A 14,632-nucleotide genomic window follows, 5' to 3' on the forward strand; every position below is an offset into this window, starting at 1 on the left:
GTGGCTTTTCAGCTTGGTCAAGAACAGTAATGAAAAAACATCGAACACTGGCTCCTTTCAAATTGAATCGCTCAACCGCAGTAGAAAAATGAAGACCGGCTGGTTTTCATCCTTGAAACCTTTTCTATTTATACACTGGAAAAATAAACGAGGTTCCAACAAAGCACAATCATTGTCGGATAATTATTCCAAACTACACTACAGTGTATTATGCAGCAGCATTATGTCAAATTTGCAATATTTAAATTCGTTTTCTGCGACTGGGTCTCTGCACATCCAAATTACTTATTATTGGAAGCTAAACGAGATGCAGTTATTTTTTTTGTAAAAACAAACAACTATCAATTAGAAGACACGTACATCACATCTGCAAGTTACTTATATTTTTTCAGTGTACAATTAGAAACCTAAAACTTTTTTATTCAGCCACGGTTCACATTTTCTATATCTTCCGGGCCATTCATGTAACAAAATAGGTAAACAAACCCATGGACTGTTTAAGACTTGGTAGTTGTAGTATTTATGTTCGTTTTTTGTAGAATAAATAGAAGTTCTCTGACAGAAGTAACTACGATTCCCGACTGCCTTCAAGCGTCGGTGTCTTTGAATTAGTGTCGTACTGGATTCTGGGAAATGTAGTTCTGGAATACATGTATGTCATTTTTGCAAGCACTGAGAGGAGCGCCTTGTGGTTTTTTAAACTACAATCCCCAGATTTCCTAGGAAGATGGACGGTCCGTTACGTTCCTAAACACACAGTGAAAAGTCGATGGGAAAAAAAGAACAGCTTCCGTGTTTTGGGGTCCTGTAACAGTGACAACTGCGTAAGGTAAAACAAAATTGATAAATCCCCTGTTAGCCCGTTAGAATGAATTTTTAAACACAGCGCGTAACAATTGTTTTAAGAAAAAATGTCGCTTCAGCAGGGTTCGAAGAAAAAGGACAAGCATATTTTGTCTGGTACCTGCCCAGATCCAAAGTGCCAGGCGAGGTTGTTTTTCCCTGCTTATGGCTCTGTTAGTATTGAATGTACCGAGTGCGGACAGCGCCATGAACAGAAGAACCTCCAAAATGTGGAAGAAGTCACCGACCCGGACGTGGTGCTTCACAATCTGCTCAGAAACGCTCTACTTGGGGTGACGGGTGCCCCCAAAAAGGGGACCGAGTTGGTGAAAGTGATGGGACTGTCCAACTACCACTGTAAGCTGCTGTCTCCAATTCTCACCAGGTATGGCATGGATAAACAAACAGGGAAAGCCAAGCTATTGAGGGAAATGAACCAGGGAGAAATGTTTGACTGTTCTCTTTTGGGGGATAGGGCATTTCTAATTGAACAGGAGCATGTGAGTACTGTTGGCTATGGCAAAGATCGTTCAGGGAGCCTTATTTACTTGCAGGACACTCTGGAGGAGATAAAGAAAGCCAATGGGAATCAAGAGTGCCTGATCCCTGTGCATGTTGATGGAGATGGCCACTGCTTGGTCCATGCTGTGTCCAGGGCACTTGTGGGTAGAGAGCTATTCTGGCATGCTTTACGGGAGAACTTGAAACAGAATTTCAAGGAAAACTTAGATCGCTATAATGCACTTTTTCAAGACTTTATTGATGCAGCTGAATGGGAAGACATCATCAATGAGTGTGACCCCTTGTTTGTCCCACCTGAGGGGGTACCACTGGGACTGCGGAATATTCATATTTTTGGACTGGCAAATGTGCTGCACCGGCCTATCATCCTGTTGGATTCTCTGAGTGGAATGAGAAGCTCTGGTGATTACTCTGCTACTTTTCTGCCTGGACTGGTGCCTGAAGAAAAGTGCATGGGAAAGGACGGGCAGTTTAACAAGCCAATCTGTATCGCCTGGAGCAGCTCGGGTCGCAACCATTACATTCCTCTTGTTGGAATTAAGAATGCTTCTTTACCTAAACTGCCTCCGAGGCTGCTCCCCAAAGCCTGGGGAGTCCCACAAGAACTTATTAAAAAGTACATCAAATTAGAGGCAGATGGGAGCTGTATAATTGGAGGGGACAGAAGCCTGCAGGATAAATATCTGATGAGACTGGTTCATTCAATGGAAGAGGTCTTCATGGACAAGCATGCCATCCACCCTTCACTGGTGGCAGACGTAAATCAGTATGTGTACAGGAGGACTGGTGTAATAGGAGTCCAGCCTGAAGAAGTTACTGAGGCTGCCAGAAAAGCAGTGATGGAAAACCGCCTTCACCGGTGCTTGATCTGTAATGCACTTTCAGAGCTTCACGTGCCTCCAGAGTGGCTAGCCCCAGGCGGAAAGCTATATAACCTGGCCAAAACCACACATGAGCAACTCAGGGCTGACAAAAACTACAGCTTTCCTCTGAACAACCTGGTGTGCTCTTATGACCCTGTAAAGGATGTTCTTATGCCTGACTACAAGTCAAGCCATTTGAATTCCTGCAATTATTGCCACGGCACCTCTGTGCGCCACATCCGGGGGGATGGCTCTGTTGTTTACTTGGATGGAGACAGAACTAATACTAGGTCCCATGGAGGCAAGTGCGGCTGTGGGTTCAAGCATTTCTGGGACGGGAAGGAATATGATAACCTGCCTGAGGCCTTTCCTATCACCTTGGAGTGGAGCGGACGAGTAGTGAGGGAAACTGTTTACTGGTTCCAATACGAAATTGAGCCATCATTAAACAGCAATGTTTATGATGTTGCAATGAAGCTAGTCACCAAACATTTCCCTGGGGAGTTTGGGAGCGAGATCCTAGTCCAGAAGGTGGTGAACACCATTTTAAATCACACAGCCAAAAAGAACCCAGATGAATACACCCCTGTTTCCATTGATGGGGCACATGCTCAGAGGCTTGAGGATGTGCAAGAGGGGCAAGTAGATGTGGATGTGCAGCCACCAACAAAAATAATCTTAACTGGGCAGAAAGCAAAGACGCTGCACAAGGAGGAGCTTAACATGAGCAAGGCAGAGCGCAGCGTACAGCAGAGCATCGCAGAGCATGCTTCTGTAATGCAGAAAAAAAGAACTGACAAGTTGAAACAAGTGCAAAAGGGACAGGCTAGGTCAACCTCCCCTGGACCAGCCCGAGATGGACTCTCCTCTGCTCCAGTCACCCCCACCAAAGCCCCCTACTCCCCCAAATCTAGCAAGGAAAAGAAGATCCGTGTAACCACCACTGATGGCCGGCAGGCCATGCTGACGCTCCAGACAGGGACAACCTTTTCCCAGCTGCAGAATAGCATTGCCAAAGAATTTAGTGTCCCTCCAGCCCTGCAGTGCATCCGCTATGGTTTCCCTCCCAAGGAGCTCTCCCCCCCAAAAGAGGGAATGGAGAATGAGCCTGTGCCGCTGCAGCATGGTGACAGGGTGACCGTGGAGATTCTAAAGGACCCCAGGGAGGAGGAGGAGGAGGAAGCAGCATCCCACACAGCTTCCACATCCATGTCTACATCTTTACTCCATTCCGTCAGGAGTGAGGAGCCAGCAAGTTCGAGCAGAATTACTTCCAGAGAACTCCAGGACCACATTGATCTGGAGATGTCTTCACTCTGCCTTTTGGCAACCTTAATGGGTAAGTTATTATTGTTGTTGTTGTTAATACTATTATATTATTACTGTCCTTTAAAATGGGAAGCTTACAGTACATGTGTTTGTGTTACGTATTTTTGTAACAAGCAGTAATCAAATCAACCGACACATTTCTGAAATACCAGAAAATCCTTGAATGGCTGCATCAAATTCGTGTCATGGTTTATTCCACCAGGTCATTTTTTTAGCAGCCCAAAAAAACTTGAACATATTTTTCAATGCCCAAGTCTATTGATAAGGAAATTATGTCTGTAATTTTACACCATTTTATTTTTGTCCAGTGTGGTGCAAGTTAAAATGAACTGGAAATCAGTAATTTCGGTCAAGCCTGTGGGTGTCAGATACATGATAGTGCTTAAAGCTAAATGATGAATCATTAGGCTATATTTTGGATTTGCCAAAGGTCTTCATACTGAAATAGCAATCTGTATGTTAATGGCTTCCAGAGTCGTGACATGGCAGTATTAGCAAGTATTCATCTAATTTCCAAATGCATATTGGTACAGACATTTTATACTTTTTTATATAAAATAGTGCCAAGATATAGGCTCGGATAAATTGCTCAGACCACCTTTTATGTCTAAATCAATTTACAGTAAGCATCAGCATGTACTGTCATTTGCTGTGAATGTTCCAGAGTGAAAAGGAGGATAACATCAAGTGAATTACCAAAGGTTGCATTAGTAAGTAAAAGGCTGAGCCTGAATTTGGTAACAGTAGGTCTTGTTTATAATTAAGCGTTACTGTTTTAAAATACAATGTTGAGATAGACAACCAGTTCAAAACAAGACTGTCCTGACCAAACGAAAAAATATCACTGTAACTGATTACTTTTAATAAGTAACTTACCCAACGCTGCATATTTTATTATCATCGTTTTCATACATTTTCTTGTGTGAGTGTTTTGGTCCCCAGAGTTTATGATGGCTACTTACAGAACGGTGGAGAATTGGCTACTAAAGACACTTTTTTAAAATGCCTTTTGACATTAAACATTGTTTTTCTAGGGCAAAAGTATTATTAACAACAACATCTCAAAAAACAAATACAATTGGAAATACAGAGATAATGACATGCCAGGTCTTGTAGTCTAGGATTCTGAGAGAAGAGTGACTTTGAAGCCTTTTTACAGAGGTACAATGTTATGTTTACCAGCTTGAAGTTTACAGGACCCTATCCAGTGGTCTCAGTATACTGTATACTCAAGTAAAATGCAGAGAGATACTGGTAGTCATTTTGGTTCATAAAAATATATACTGAATGTTTTTATATGAATTTTTTCAAACAGTTTTCAAAAATATTCACAGTCAATTACAGTGTGGATTCAGTTAGCAAAACCAACATTTAAATTAGTTTGAACTATATTTTGTGTACTTCAATAATATTTATTTTTTGCACTGCATCCACTTTTATATGTTTTGGTTTTTAAAAAGAAAAGACAAAAACAAAAGTTTAAAAAAAAACCAAAAAAAACACACACACAAAGTGTATTAAATGTAAACTTTGATGGGCTTTCACAGTGTTGAGGTACAACAGAAACCCTGGAAACAATTGCCAAACTCTGTAATGGGCCCTAGTGGACTGTCTTTGGGTGATAGGCTGCATTACTGTAGTACATATTAAGTGTCTAAAATAGAATGTTTAAAAGAATGCATTATATTCACTGGGATGTCAAAAGTATATTAAAGCTCAAATAGAAAAGATTATTTTAACATGTATTTAACATTTTGTGTATCAGGAAAAGTGACGTGATTAATTTAATTAAATATTGCAAGTGGATGTTAAGAGGATAGACGACCCAGGGTTAGACATTATTAAATTCCAGCTAAGACACTGAAACCCTTTTCTGTGATTCCTTAGCAAGTGTGTACAAGTTTATAATCAACCCAGAGAGGCCAGTATGATAAAGGCTGTGTAAGTGGTTACTGATGGGTAATGCACTGCAAGTTGCACATGCAGTCCATGTTTCAGTGTAAGCTCAGTATTTTGGCCCCTTGCTGAATTTCAAGTCATAAATACGGTACATGTTTTTACACTTTGTAAAGTTGTTTTATTTTAAAGTCTTCGATGCAACTGCTGCAGACCTATTATGTATCAGACTTGCAGAAAACCTTTTAGGAAAACAAACAGTGTTAAAGCACAATAAACAAAACTGTAAAATATCTAATTGAGCGATGGGCATTAAAATAGGATTTGGTGTAATGGCTACTATAGTTTTAGTAATTGACTATAGTATAAGGGATGCAGTGCATTCAAGAAAATAAGTGCCCAGAGGAAATACAACTACAAATATGTTTAAGGGCAGGAATGAACCAGCAGTGTACTGTAATAAAATTATCAGACTATTTCTGGACACTTCACATCCTACTTGATTGAATTGCCGAAGAAAAGCTACAGGAGAAACCATTTTTGTTTTGACACAAAGGGATGGAAATAAGACTTCGAATTATTGCAGTTTCACCCATTCCAGGTTTTACTACAAGCTTCATTAGCCACAGTAGGTAAGAAGCTCAGGTGTGTCTTATTAAACTCCTAGTAAAACCAGGATTGGATCAAATTGCTATGCAATTGGAGTCTTATTTCCATCCCTGCACTAGGATTACATTTTCACTCTGGAGCTGCTGTCTTTATAGTGTAGCGTCTTTTAAACAATGTACCAAATACCAAAACAAACATCAACTGTGATAAAGAATTGTATACATTGTTACAATAAATAGACACTGTTACCACAGTTTTAGTTTTTTGGTACTGTTTAAAAGCTGCTACAATGATAGCAGAGACAATTAAAATGTAAAGAGGTTTCCATAGTAAGCAAAGCCAAAAACTAAACTAAAAACTAAAGTGTTTGGTACTGGTTTTACAGTTTCCTACACCAGTTCTGAAAGGCTGAGTACTTCCTTTCTTGACTGAACTGATGAATGAAACTCTAGGAACCAGATTTAAGCGTGTCCATGCTGGTAGTTTCTGGTACATTCTGTTATGCTGCTGTGCTGGATACATTGCCAGCTTCCCTCTTGCAGCTATTTATTGCAAAATTACAAAGATAGAGCCTCTTCAGACCCCCTTCATATGCTGCAGTATCCAGTACAATATAACTGAACATTAACGATAAAGATTATTAGTTTTCCATTCTGCCAGTCTATTTGCAAGTTACATTATTGTTCATTTTTCATTTTGATATTCCTGTGTATTAACTTGCTGTATTTTGTGTTTTACAGGAGAAGATGTTTGGTCTTATGCAAAAAAGCTGCCTCACTTGTTTCAGCATGGTGGAGTGTTTCACAACATTATGAAGAAAGACATGGGTACTCTTTTAATTTAAATTACTTAGAATTCTTTCTTGCTTGAGACATTAAATGTTTCTTAACCTACAGCCCAGGAAACGGTTTGTGTTACACCCTGCAAAGTATAAACCTCCCAATCTCAATTCTGTCATTTATTGCTTTGTAACAGTAGTTTACCTCTTATAAAAGGATCAGGCACTGGATTCTGTGGGCCATATGGTGCTTGGAGGGCTGCCCTGTACAACGAAAAGTTTGAGAACCATTATACTATATACAGCACAGTCTTAAAAAATAAATTGGTCTACTGAAAAGCTTTTGTTGTAATTATTGCAAAAGTATCAACTGCTATCTTGCATTTTCTTTCAGCTATCCCAAGTTTATTGATCATATGTACTTAAAATAATTTGGACACTCTATTCTAAAGAGTGACGTTTGTTCAAAACATGCTCAAATATTATTATGTGGACTCAATGCAGATAGCAGACCGTAACAGAGTTGTGACCTTTTTTTTCTGGCTCAGTTTTTTGAGCTTCTCTGTAAGGGGAGAGCCGAGTCAGCTAGAAGGCAAATTACAAATGGCCTGTTGTGTTTTTCTATTTGCTGCTTTGTTTTAATATTCATTAAGATGCAGGATAGCAGTGCAGAAAGCGCAGGAGAACTGAATTCTGTCAAGGTCAGGTATAGCAAAACCACTGTAGCTACATTACCTGTCTTACTCTTCATGTGTTTCTCTCTTTAGCTCTCATTGCTAAGGATACCAAGATATTTATTGTGATTTGGTCAAATTTCTAACTTAACAACATAATTGTGAGACAAACACTTGTGTGTTGCTAGCCATGATCATTTTAGAATGCGATCATTCATGTTATGTAGTTTTTATTTTGAAATGCATGTTTTTTTAGGAATTATTTCAAATTGGGCATTTAAATTGAATTGAGTTTTGTTGATAAGTATATTTTTTGGTTTTGTTGGTAAGTACATATTTTTGGTTCCTGTTCTTGAACACAGTAACTTACATACATGTCTCAAGAAAAACAGGAAACCTTTCTAAATCTGTAGGATGGAAAATAACTAAGCGTGGATTCAGCACTAGGATAGGTTTTAGTTACCAATACTTCAACCTCAAAGAGAATCAATATGATTATTTCCATAATAACTTAAACCAACATTAGTTAACGTGCTGTCTTTTGTTCTGCAGGTCTTGTGGATGGTAAGCATTGCACTTTACCCCACATCCCTGGTAAGACCTTTGTATTCAATGCAGCGGAAGACCGGTTAGAATTGTGCGTGGATGCTGCAGGACATTTTCCAGTAGGTCCTGATGTTGAAGACCTGGTGAAAGAGGCCTTAAATCAGCTCCAGTCAGAGGTTGCCTCAAGAAGCAGAGAGGGTAGTCCCTCGCATGGCGTGCTTAAACTTGGGAGTGGAGGTGTGGTGAGGAAGAAATCTGAGCAGCCACACAATGTAATGGCTTTTCAGGGAAAAGGACATTCTCTAGGAACTGCGTCTGGCAGCTCTCCTCCAGACCAGAAGTCGAGAGAAAAGCAAATCTCTAGAAAGCACAGCAGCGGGGTAGATTTGAGCGCTAGTGTTTCTAAGCAAGGGGCTTCCCTGACTGAAATTTCTGATGACGCCAAAGAGCTTATCCGTATGGCTCCCGGGTTTGTGACTCTGAAAGATGGAAGGAACCTGGACCCAAACGTGATTGAGGCCCAGCGTAAAAAGCTGCAAGAAATGGTTTCTTCCATTCAGGCCTCAATGGATAAACATTTGCGGGAGCAAAACGTAGGGGATTCCCTACTTGCCGACCCTGCTCCAAGGAAACCGGATGCTGGAAACTCAGCAAGTAGGACAGAAAATGCCCCGGCGAGTGTGACAGAGTCTGTTCATGGCATGGAAGTGGCTGCTATTGGCATAGCAGATCTTGTGGAAATGACACTTCCCACTGCTTCTGCGAGTAGAGCTCAGGAGAGAAATGTCATCAGTGAGGAACTGGAAGAAATGGATAGCCAGGACACAGAGCTGACAGGTGCTACTGAGCCAATGGATCACTCTTGATTAGAAAGGTGGTCTACAAACCTTTTATGGTGCAGAAAGAGAAATCATACGAATACAATGATACTTGCATAGGCTAGTCTGTATTAAGGAGGCTTGTCGTAGTAAGTTCATCAGGTTGTATTAAAATATAGGGATTCCTTATTTTATCTCTGTTTACTGCATGACAGCAAGTATAAGATTGGTTGTGCATATGACAGCTTCTGCCTTTCTGCTACCACAGGCTGATTCTGAAATTCCTGTAAATAGGACATACAGCTATGGCCAAAAGTTTTGCATCACCTAGAATTTTGGGCTTGAGCCAGAATTAAAAAAAACAAAACAAAAAAAATAAACCTATGAACATAATTTAGATATTTTATTTGACATCGTGTAATTAAAGAAACTACAAAATTATATTGCAAAAGTCTACCGGAAACCAGATTTAGATTTCGAAATGTCACATTTTTCAATTTGTCAGTTTTTTGTTAAGCATATGTAAAACTACAAAATTATATGGAATTCAATATGTTAACATACCATTATTCAACTGGTTTAATTCGACTTTATGAAGCAAAATTAGTTAATTCTATAGGGTGATGCAAAACTGTTGGCCAGAGCTGAACACTGTGAAAAACCTCTTCTATGGGTGGGGTTCATGATCTGGAACTCAGGTATCTGAGTCTTAATTCCTAAAAAAAAATACTCTTTAAGAGTTGAGGGTACTAAGGTCACATATTTGGTGATAGAATTTGACTAAAAGAGGAACTGCTTGTTAAATACTTTTTGGGATTTTAAAGCCTGGAGTCGACAGAAAACATTCAGGTGTGTAGAGATAACCTCTACTTCATTTAGTACACATTTAAAATGACAGAAAAAAAAATAGAATCTGCTTTTTTTTATTTTTTATAAACCATACAGCACAGAACTTAGCTTTTAAAGAAATAATTTTCTTTTAAACCATATACACGCATGGCTTGTATGTACTTATAAATAGTTGTTGCTGTTTTGTGCTTGGTGTAAAGATATTACCATTGAAGAAAACACAACAGTGACAAAAGAATATAAATAGTTTTCTACACACTGGATTAATGAAGAAGTAGTAGGGGACCACACAGTTACCTTATTCAGTATCTTTAAGTAGGAGTCCTTGTCTGAGTATGCATTCGAAAGGATAAAAAAAAAAAAAAAAAAAAAGTGCTTTCTCTGGATATGTGCAAAATTACCTTAATGCAGATCAGTTTGCTGGTCAGAAATCTTACTGGGTAGAATAGCAGAAGGTAAACTGTATAATGTCTTATAGTGCTATCTTGAAAAACTTATAACAAGCTGAAGTTTGATCGTTTTGCATAGACTTGTTTACATTTCAGTACCAGTGTTGTTCATTGAGAATTGAAGGAGACCCAGACCCACTTATTTATAGATTATTGTGGAAAGAATATTCATTTTGCCAGCATCTTCACAAAGCAGTTTATGTTAAAAAAAACTGTTGTTTCCAACATGATTAAACACATGATTAAACAATAATCTGTGATAAAACAAAATATTTCCTGTTTTTACATTAGTTTGCAAGGTGTTTAAATTGTATCAAGGTTATACTTGATCATTGATTACGGTCTCTTATTACTTCAAGGAAATCAGGGATGGAAATCAGCTGCAATATCAGACTGTTCCTCATGAAACATCACCACCAGGCACGACTATAAACTCTATCAAAGACTGTCAGATCATGCTGTCTTGCCCATTGAGTTAAAAACTAACTTGCAACAGGGAGATACAGCTTTCATGTAGTATTACATCATACATTAAATCTGACCTGTGACAAACAGTCTGCACAAAATAGTAGTCAATACATATTGCACGAAAAACAAAACAATCTCTTAACTATTATATGCTGGCTCAGAAGAGCAAGAACATTTTAACTGACAAAATATATAGTTTTGAAAAATCTGTATTTTAATATTCATGATACATACACAACCAATCACATCAAAATGTAAAACAATTTTACAATGAACAATTAGAACTTTCTAATTGATTTGCACTGAAATATTGTAAAAATACCTTTTAGTCATAAACCAGCTCACCGCAATCTTGGAGCAAAATTACCACTTTGTTTTAAATATATATTTTTAATTCTGTACCAAATACCTTACATTTTGTGTTTTTGCTGCTGTTTAACTGTCTGGCTTTAACTATGATTTGAATTCAATTCACAATGCAAATTTAACAGCAAAACTAGTTTAACCTTAAGTGGATTTTGTCCTGTTCTTTATTTTTTTCCCCAAAATTCATTTTTCTCAAAACATGTTATGCACTTAAACACCGGAAAGTTTTACAATATATGTTTTATTATTATTATTATTATTATTATTATTATTATTATTATTATTATTATTATTATTATTATTTTTTTTTTATTTTTTTTTAGACAGTAGCTCGGGTTTACAAACAGGAAATTTAATTCAGGTGTAATGAAAGTTAAAATACTTCTCTGATAAAGAAACATGTTTTTTTTCTGAACTTTAAAACAGATGACAAGGTTTATAATTAAATAGTACTGTAACACCTCTTCCTCTCAAAAAAGGAAGGCTATCCCGAAATGTACATTTATTTATATATATTCTGGCAGAACATGTCATGGTTAAAAATCAATGCTACACATTTTACTTTTAAATAATTTTTAGTAGATTCATTTTTCTTTTGCTGCCTTAAGATGTTGTCAGTTGGATATAAACCACTAAAGTGATGTACCACATGTGATGCACTTAGTACCGTATTTGAAAAAGTTGTTAAAAAATTGTATGTTACTTTTACTGTAACTTATTTTACTTAAAGAACACATAAGGTAAAGCTGCCAAAAATCACAAGTGTAAAATGGGACACTCTTAAAATCAGACTTGCTTGTTTTAAAACATGGTGCTTTTAAATATAACAGATCTAAATCTTCAAGGATAGCTGCCAGTATGAATATCATAATGGCCTCAATTAGCATGAAAATGTTGGTTAGCATTGAGGAGACTTTACATCCTTTTACAGCATGCCTAATATAAACCACTCCAGTAACTGTGCAGTTACAATCTGAATTTAAACACTGTAGGAAAGTTGTGCATATGATCTTTACAACTTGGAATTCCCATTGAACATTTAGGATGGATGCTGAGCAATAATTGAAAAGCTGCAGAGATTTAAATTTTTTGATTAATTTCATTCAATTTAATTTGAAGTTTATTGTATAGGGGTTTTGTCCAAAAGATATAGCGATTGAGAGCACTTTCTTTCTAAGAGAGAATGCTGTTAGATTATGTATACATAGGCTGTGATAGTGTGTGTATAAATAGTTCAGCTCTAGAATATAGTTTATTATCGTCCGTTCAAAGAAGAAGAAAAAAAGATGGTAGTATACTTGCCTAGTCCGGGCAACACTGGTTATTTTCAACAAACTGAAGTTGGTTTCGCTTTGTGACTGCTGTACTAATTATCTGTAATGTAAAACCAGTGTATTATAATAGTATATATTGTACTATATTTTGATTTGTACAGAAACTGAAGTTGTGATTTTTTTTTGTTTCTTTCTTTGTTTGCTAATAAAATAATTGAAGTTACTAAGGCATTGCTGTCGGCATGTGTGATGAATTTTCAACTAGTGAAATAAAGTAAAATGCTTCACACACAGGTTGCATTGTGTTTTATTACACTGCGTATTTGTTACTGCATATATTAATTATCTTAGACTATACTTATTATCATAAAGTATTTTGTATTTTGAAGAGCACTTCTTAAAACGTTAAAGGGTGGGGGAAAAAAGCCTCGCTTACACATCTTGAAGCCTGCAATGATTTTATGTTTTTGGTTGTGTCACTCATTTTTTCTCAGTTTTACACCACGATGAGTCTTTGCACAAATAAACTGCATACTTTCTGTGTTTGTTTAAGAACGTCTGATAAAATAATCTAGTGGCACACTTACATTGAAAGTCATTGTTGAAAGCTGACTTGTAATGGTCGATTGCAACCAGTATTTAAATATAATATTTTTTTAATTCATTTTCCAAACTTTATTTTTCAGATAAGAAGAGTACTACAGATACACGTTGTTGTATTTTGCACCATAGCAACGTGCTTTTAGCTGACCCTGATTTATGCATGATTTTACATTTTAAATGTGGATATCCCTATGTGGTGATAGGCAATATAAAAAATCTAGCAAGTTTAATTTAAGGTAACATGGATGGAATCAAGTGGGGGGCTAGGTGGTGCAGAAAAACAATTGCAGCGTCCCAAGTTTACTGCATTCGATGAGCCTAACAAGGGGATTAAGTGAGTTTGATCCACTTGCTCAGACTAACATTGGTAACATTGATGATACTAATTGGAACATTGCAAAAGTTGATTAGCTGATGGGGATGGTGGTTCCCTTGATCGAATCAGGTAAACTAATTAGCTGGATCTTCTGATTAGTGAGCTGCAATTGGGACTAACTCTGTTCAATTGGGATTTCCTAGTCCCAAAGTTATTCTGCTTGAAGTGGTCTAAACTATAGGTATGCTGCAATTAACCCCTAATGTCTTTAAGTTTGAATCCAGCTCAGCTCACAAAATGAAATTAGTTTTGTGATCTTAGTCCACATCACAAAACTCCACATTCGGTAGAACCCCTGCCTTAGTGTCTGCTAAGAAATTAAGAGAAGCCCAGGAAATGGAAATGATGTTCAGGTCAGGAAGTCGATGGTTGAGTGTAGCCAGTGCCACTGACCCTCAACATTCATGAGCTTTCAATTCACATGTTTTATTTTTAAACAATGAAAAGAATACTTGAAAAACAAATGCAGCAAAACATCAATCATGTCACTGGGAGTGTCCACTTTGTATGCTTTCCTCTAATACACACTTAAAGGTGTAGTAATACATATATATATTTTAATCAATATCATGCAATTAATTTTCACTGTACTAAATATTAATTATACCTCCTACATATTCAGAAAAATATGTAATGTATTAAAAGGACAATTCCTCTGCAGTGCCTGTGGTCTACTTCATCATTTGGCAATGCATATTTTTAAGTGTGTACTGTGTGGTTAAACAGAAAGTGTCCCAAAAACCCATGCAATAGGTTAGCACAGCACTAAATACATGCCAATAGATTAATGGATGGTTCCTATGCAGGGTTGTACAGTGTGCTAATTGTATGAATCATAACTTGTATATTTTAGAAGCAGACCCAATGAATGATAACATATATAGTTACAAAAATTAAATAGAAGTGGATGATCAACAAGGATGTACCCTATATATATATGAACGCAAAATTAAGGTTTTCAAAAAAAAAAAAAAAAAAAAAATTCTCCATGTTACAGCTAGGGGCCTAATTCTACGTAAGGACGGTTAAAACGTGTTTATTCTTTCATGTTGTGGATAATATCAAATTACCCACAAGGCGGCAGCACAAGCCCATTACAAACCATGCAACTTCAGCCAAGTAATAACGTAACTCGTTAGCTTTATGAATTTGCGCATAGAAACAAGTTTAATGTATACTTTATTATTATTTGTTTATTTAGCAGACTCCTTTATCCAAGGCGACTTACAAAGGATGTGTGAACTATGCATCAGCTGCAGTCACTTACAACAACGTCTCACCCCGAAGACGGAGCACAAGGAGGTTAAGTGACTTGCTCAGGATCACAGTGAGTGAGCCGGGATTTGAAGATTTAATGGAGCGGCCGTTT

General features: G+C 37.4%; 1 protein-coding gene across 1 annotated transcript; it reads left to right on the top strand.

Annotated features, from left to right (window-relative positions):
* Positions 1 to 651: 651 nt before the first annotated feature.
* On the top strand, positions 652 to 12,573 carry LOC117435655 (deubiquitinating protein VCPIP1-like). Its single transcript, XM_034058994.3, has 3 exons — positions 652 to 3,567; positions 6,803 to 6,889; positions 8,067 to 12,573. The coding sequence occupies exons 1-3, from the start codon at positions 912 to 914 to the stop codon at positions 8,924 to 8,926; spliced, it is 3,603 nt and encodes a 1,200-aa protein (XP_033914885.3). The 5' UTR covers positions 652 to 911; the 3' UTR covers positions 8,927 to 12,573.
* The last annotated feature ends 2,059 nt before the right edge of the window (positions 12,574 to 14,632 follow it).

This window comes from Acipenser ruthenus, chromosome 3 (assembly GCF_902713425.1).
Source record: "Acipenser ruthenus chromosome 3, fAciRut3.2 maternal haplotype, whole genome shotgun sequence".
NCBI classification, from domain to species: domain Eukaryota; kingdom Metazoa; phylum Chordata; class Actinopteri; order Acipenseriformes; family Acipenseridae; genus Acipenser; species Acipenser ruthenus.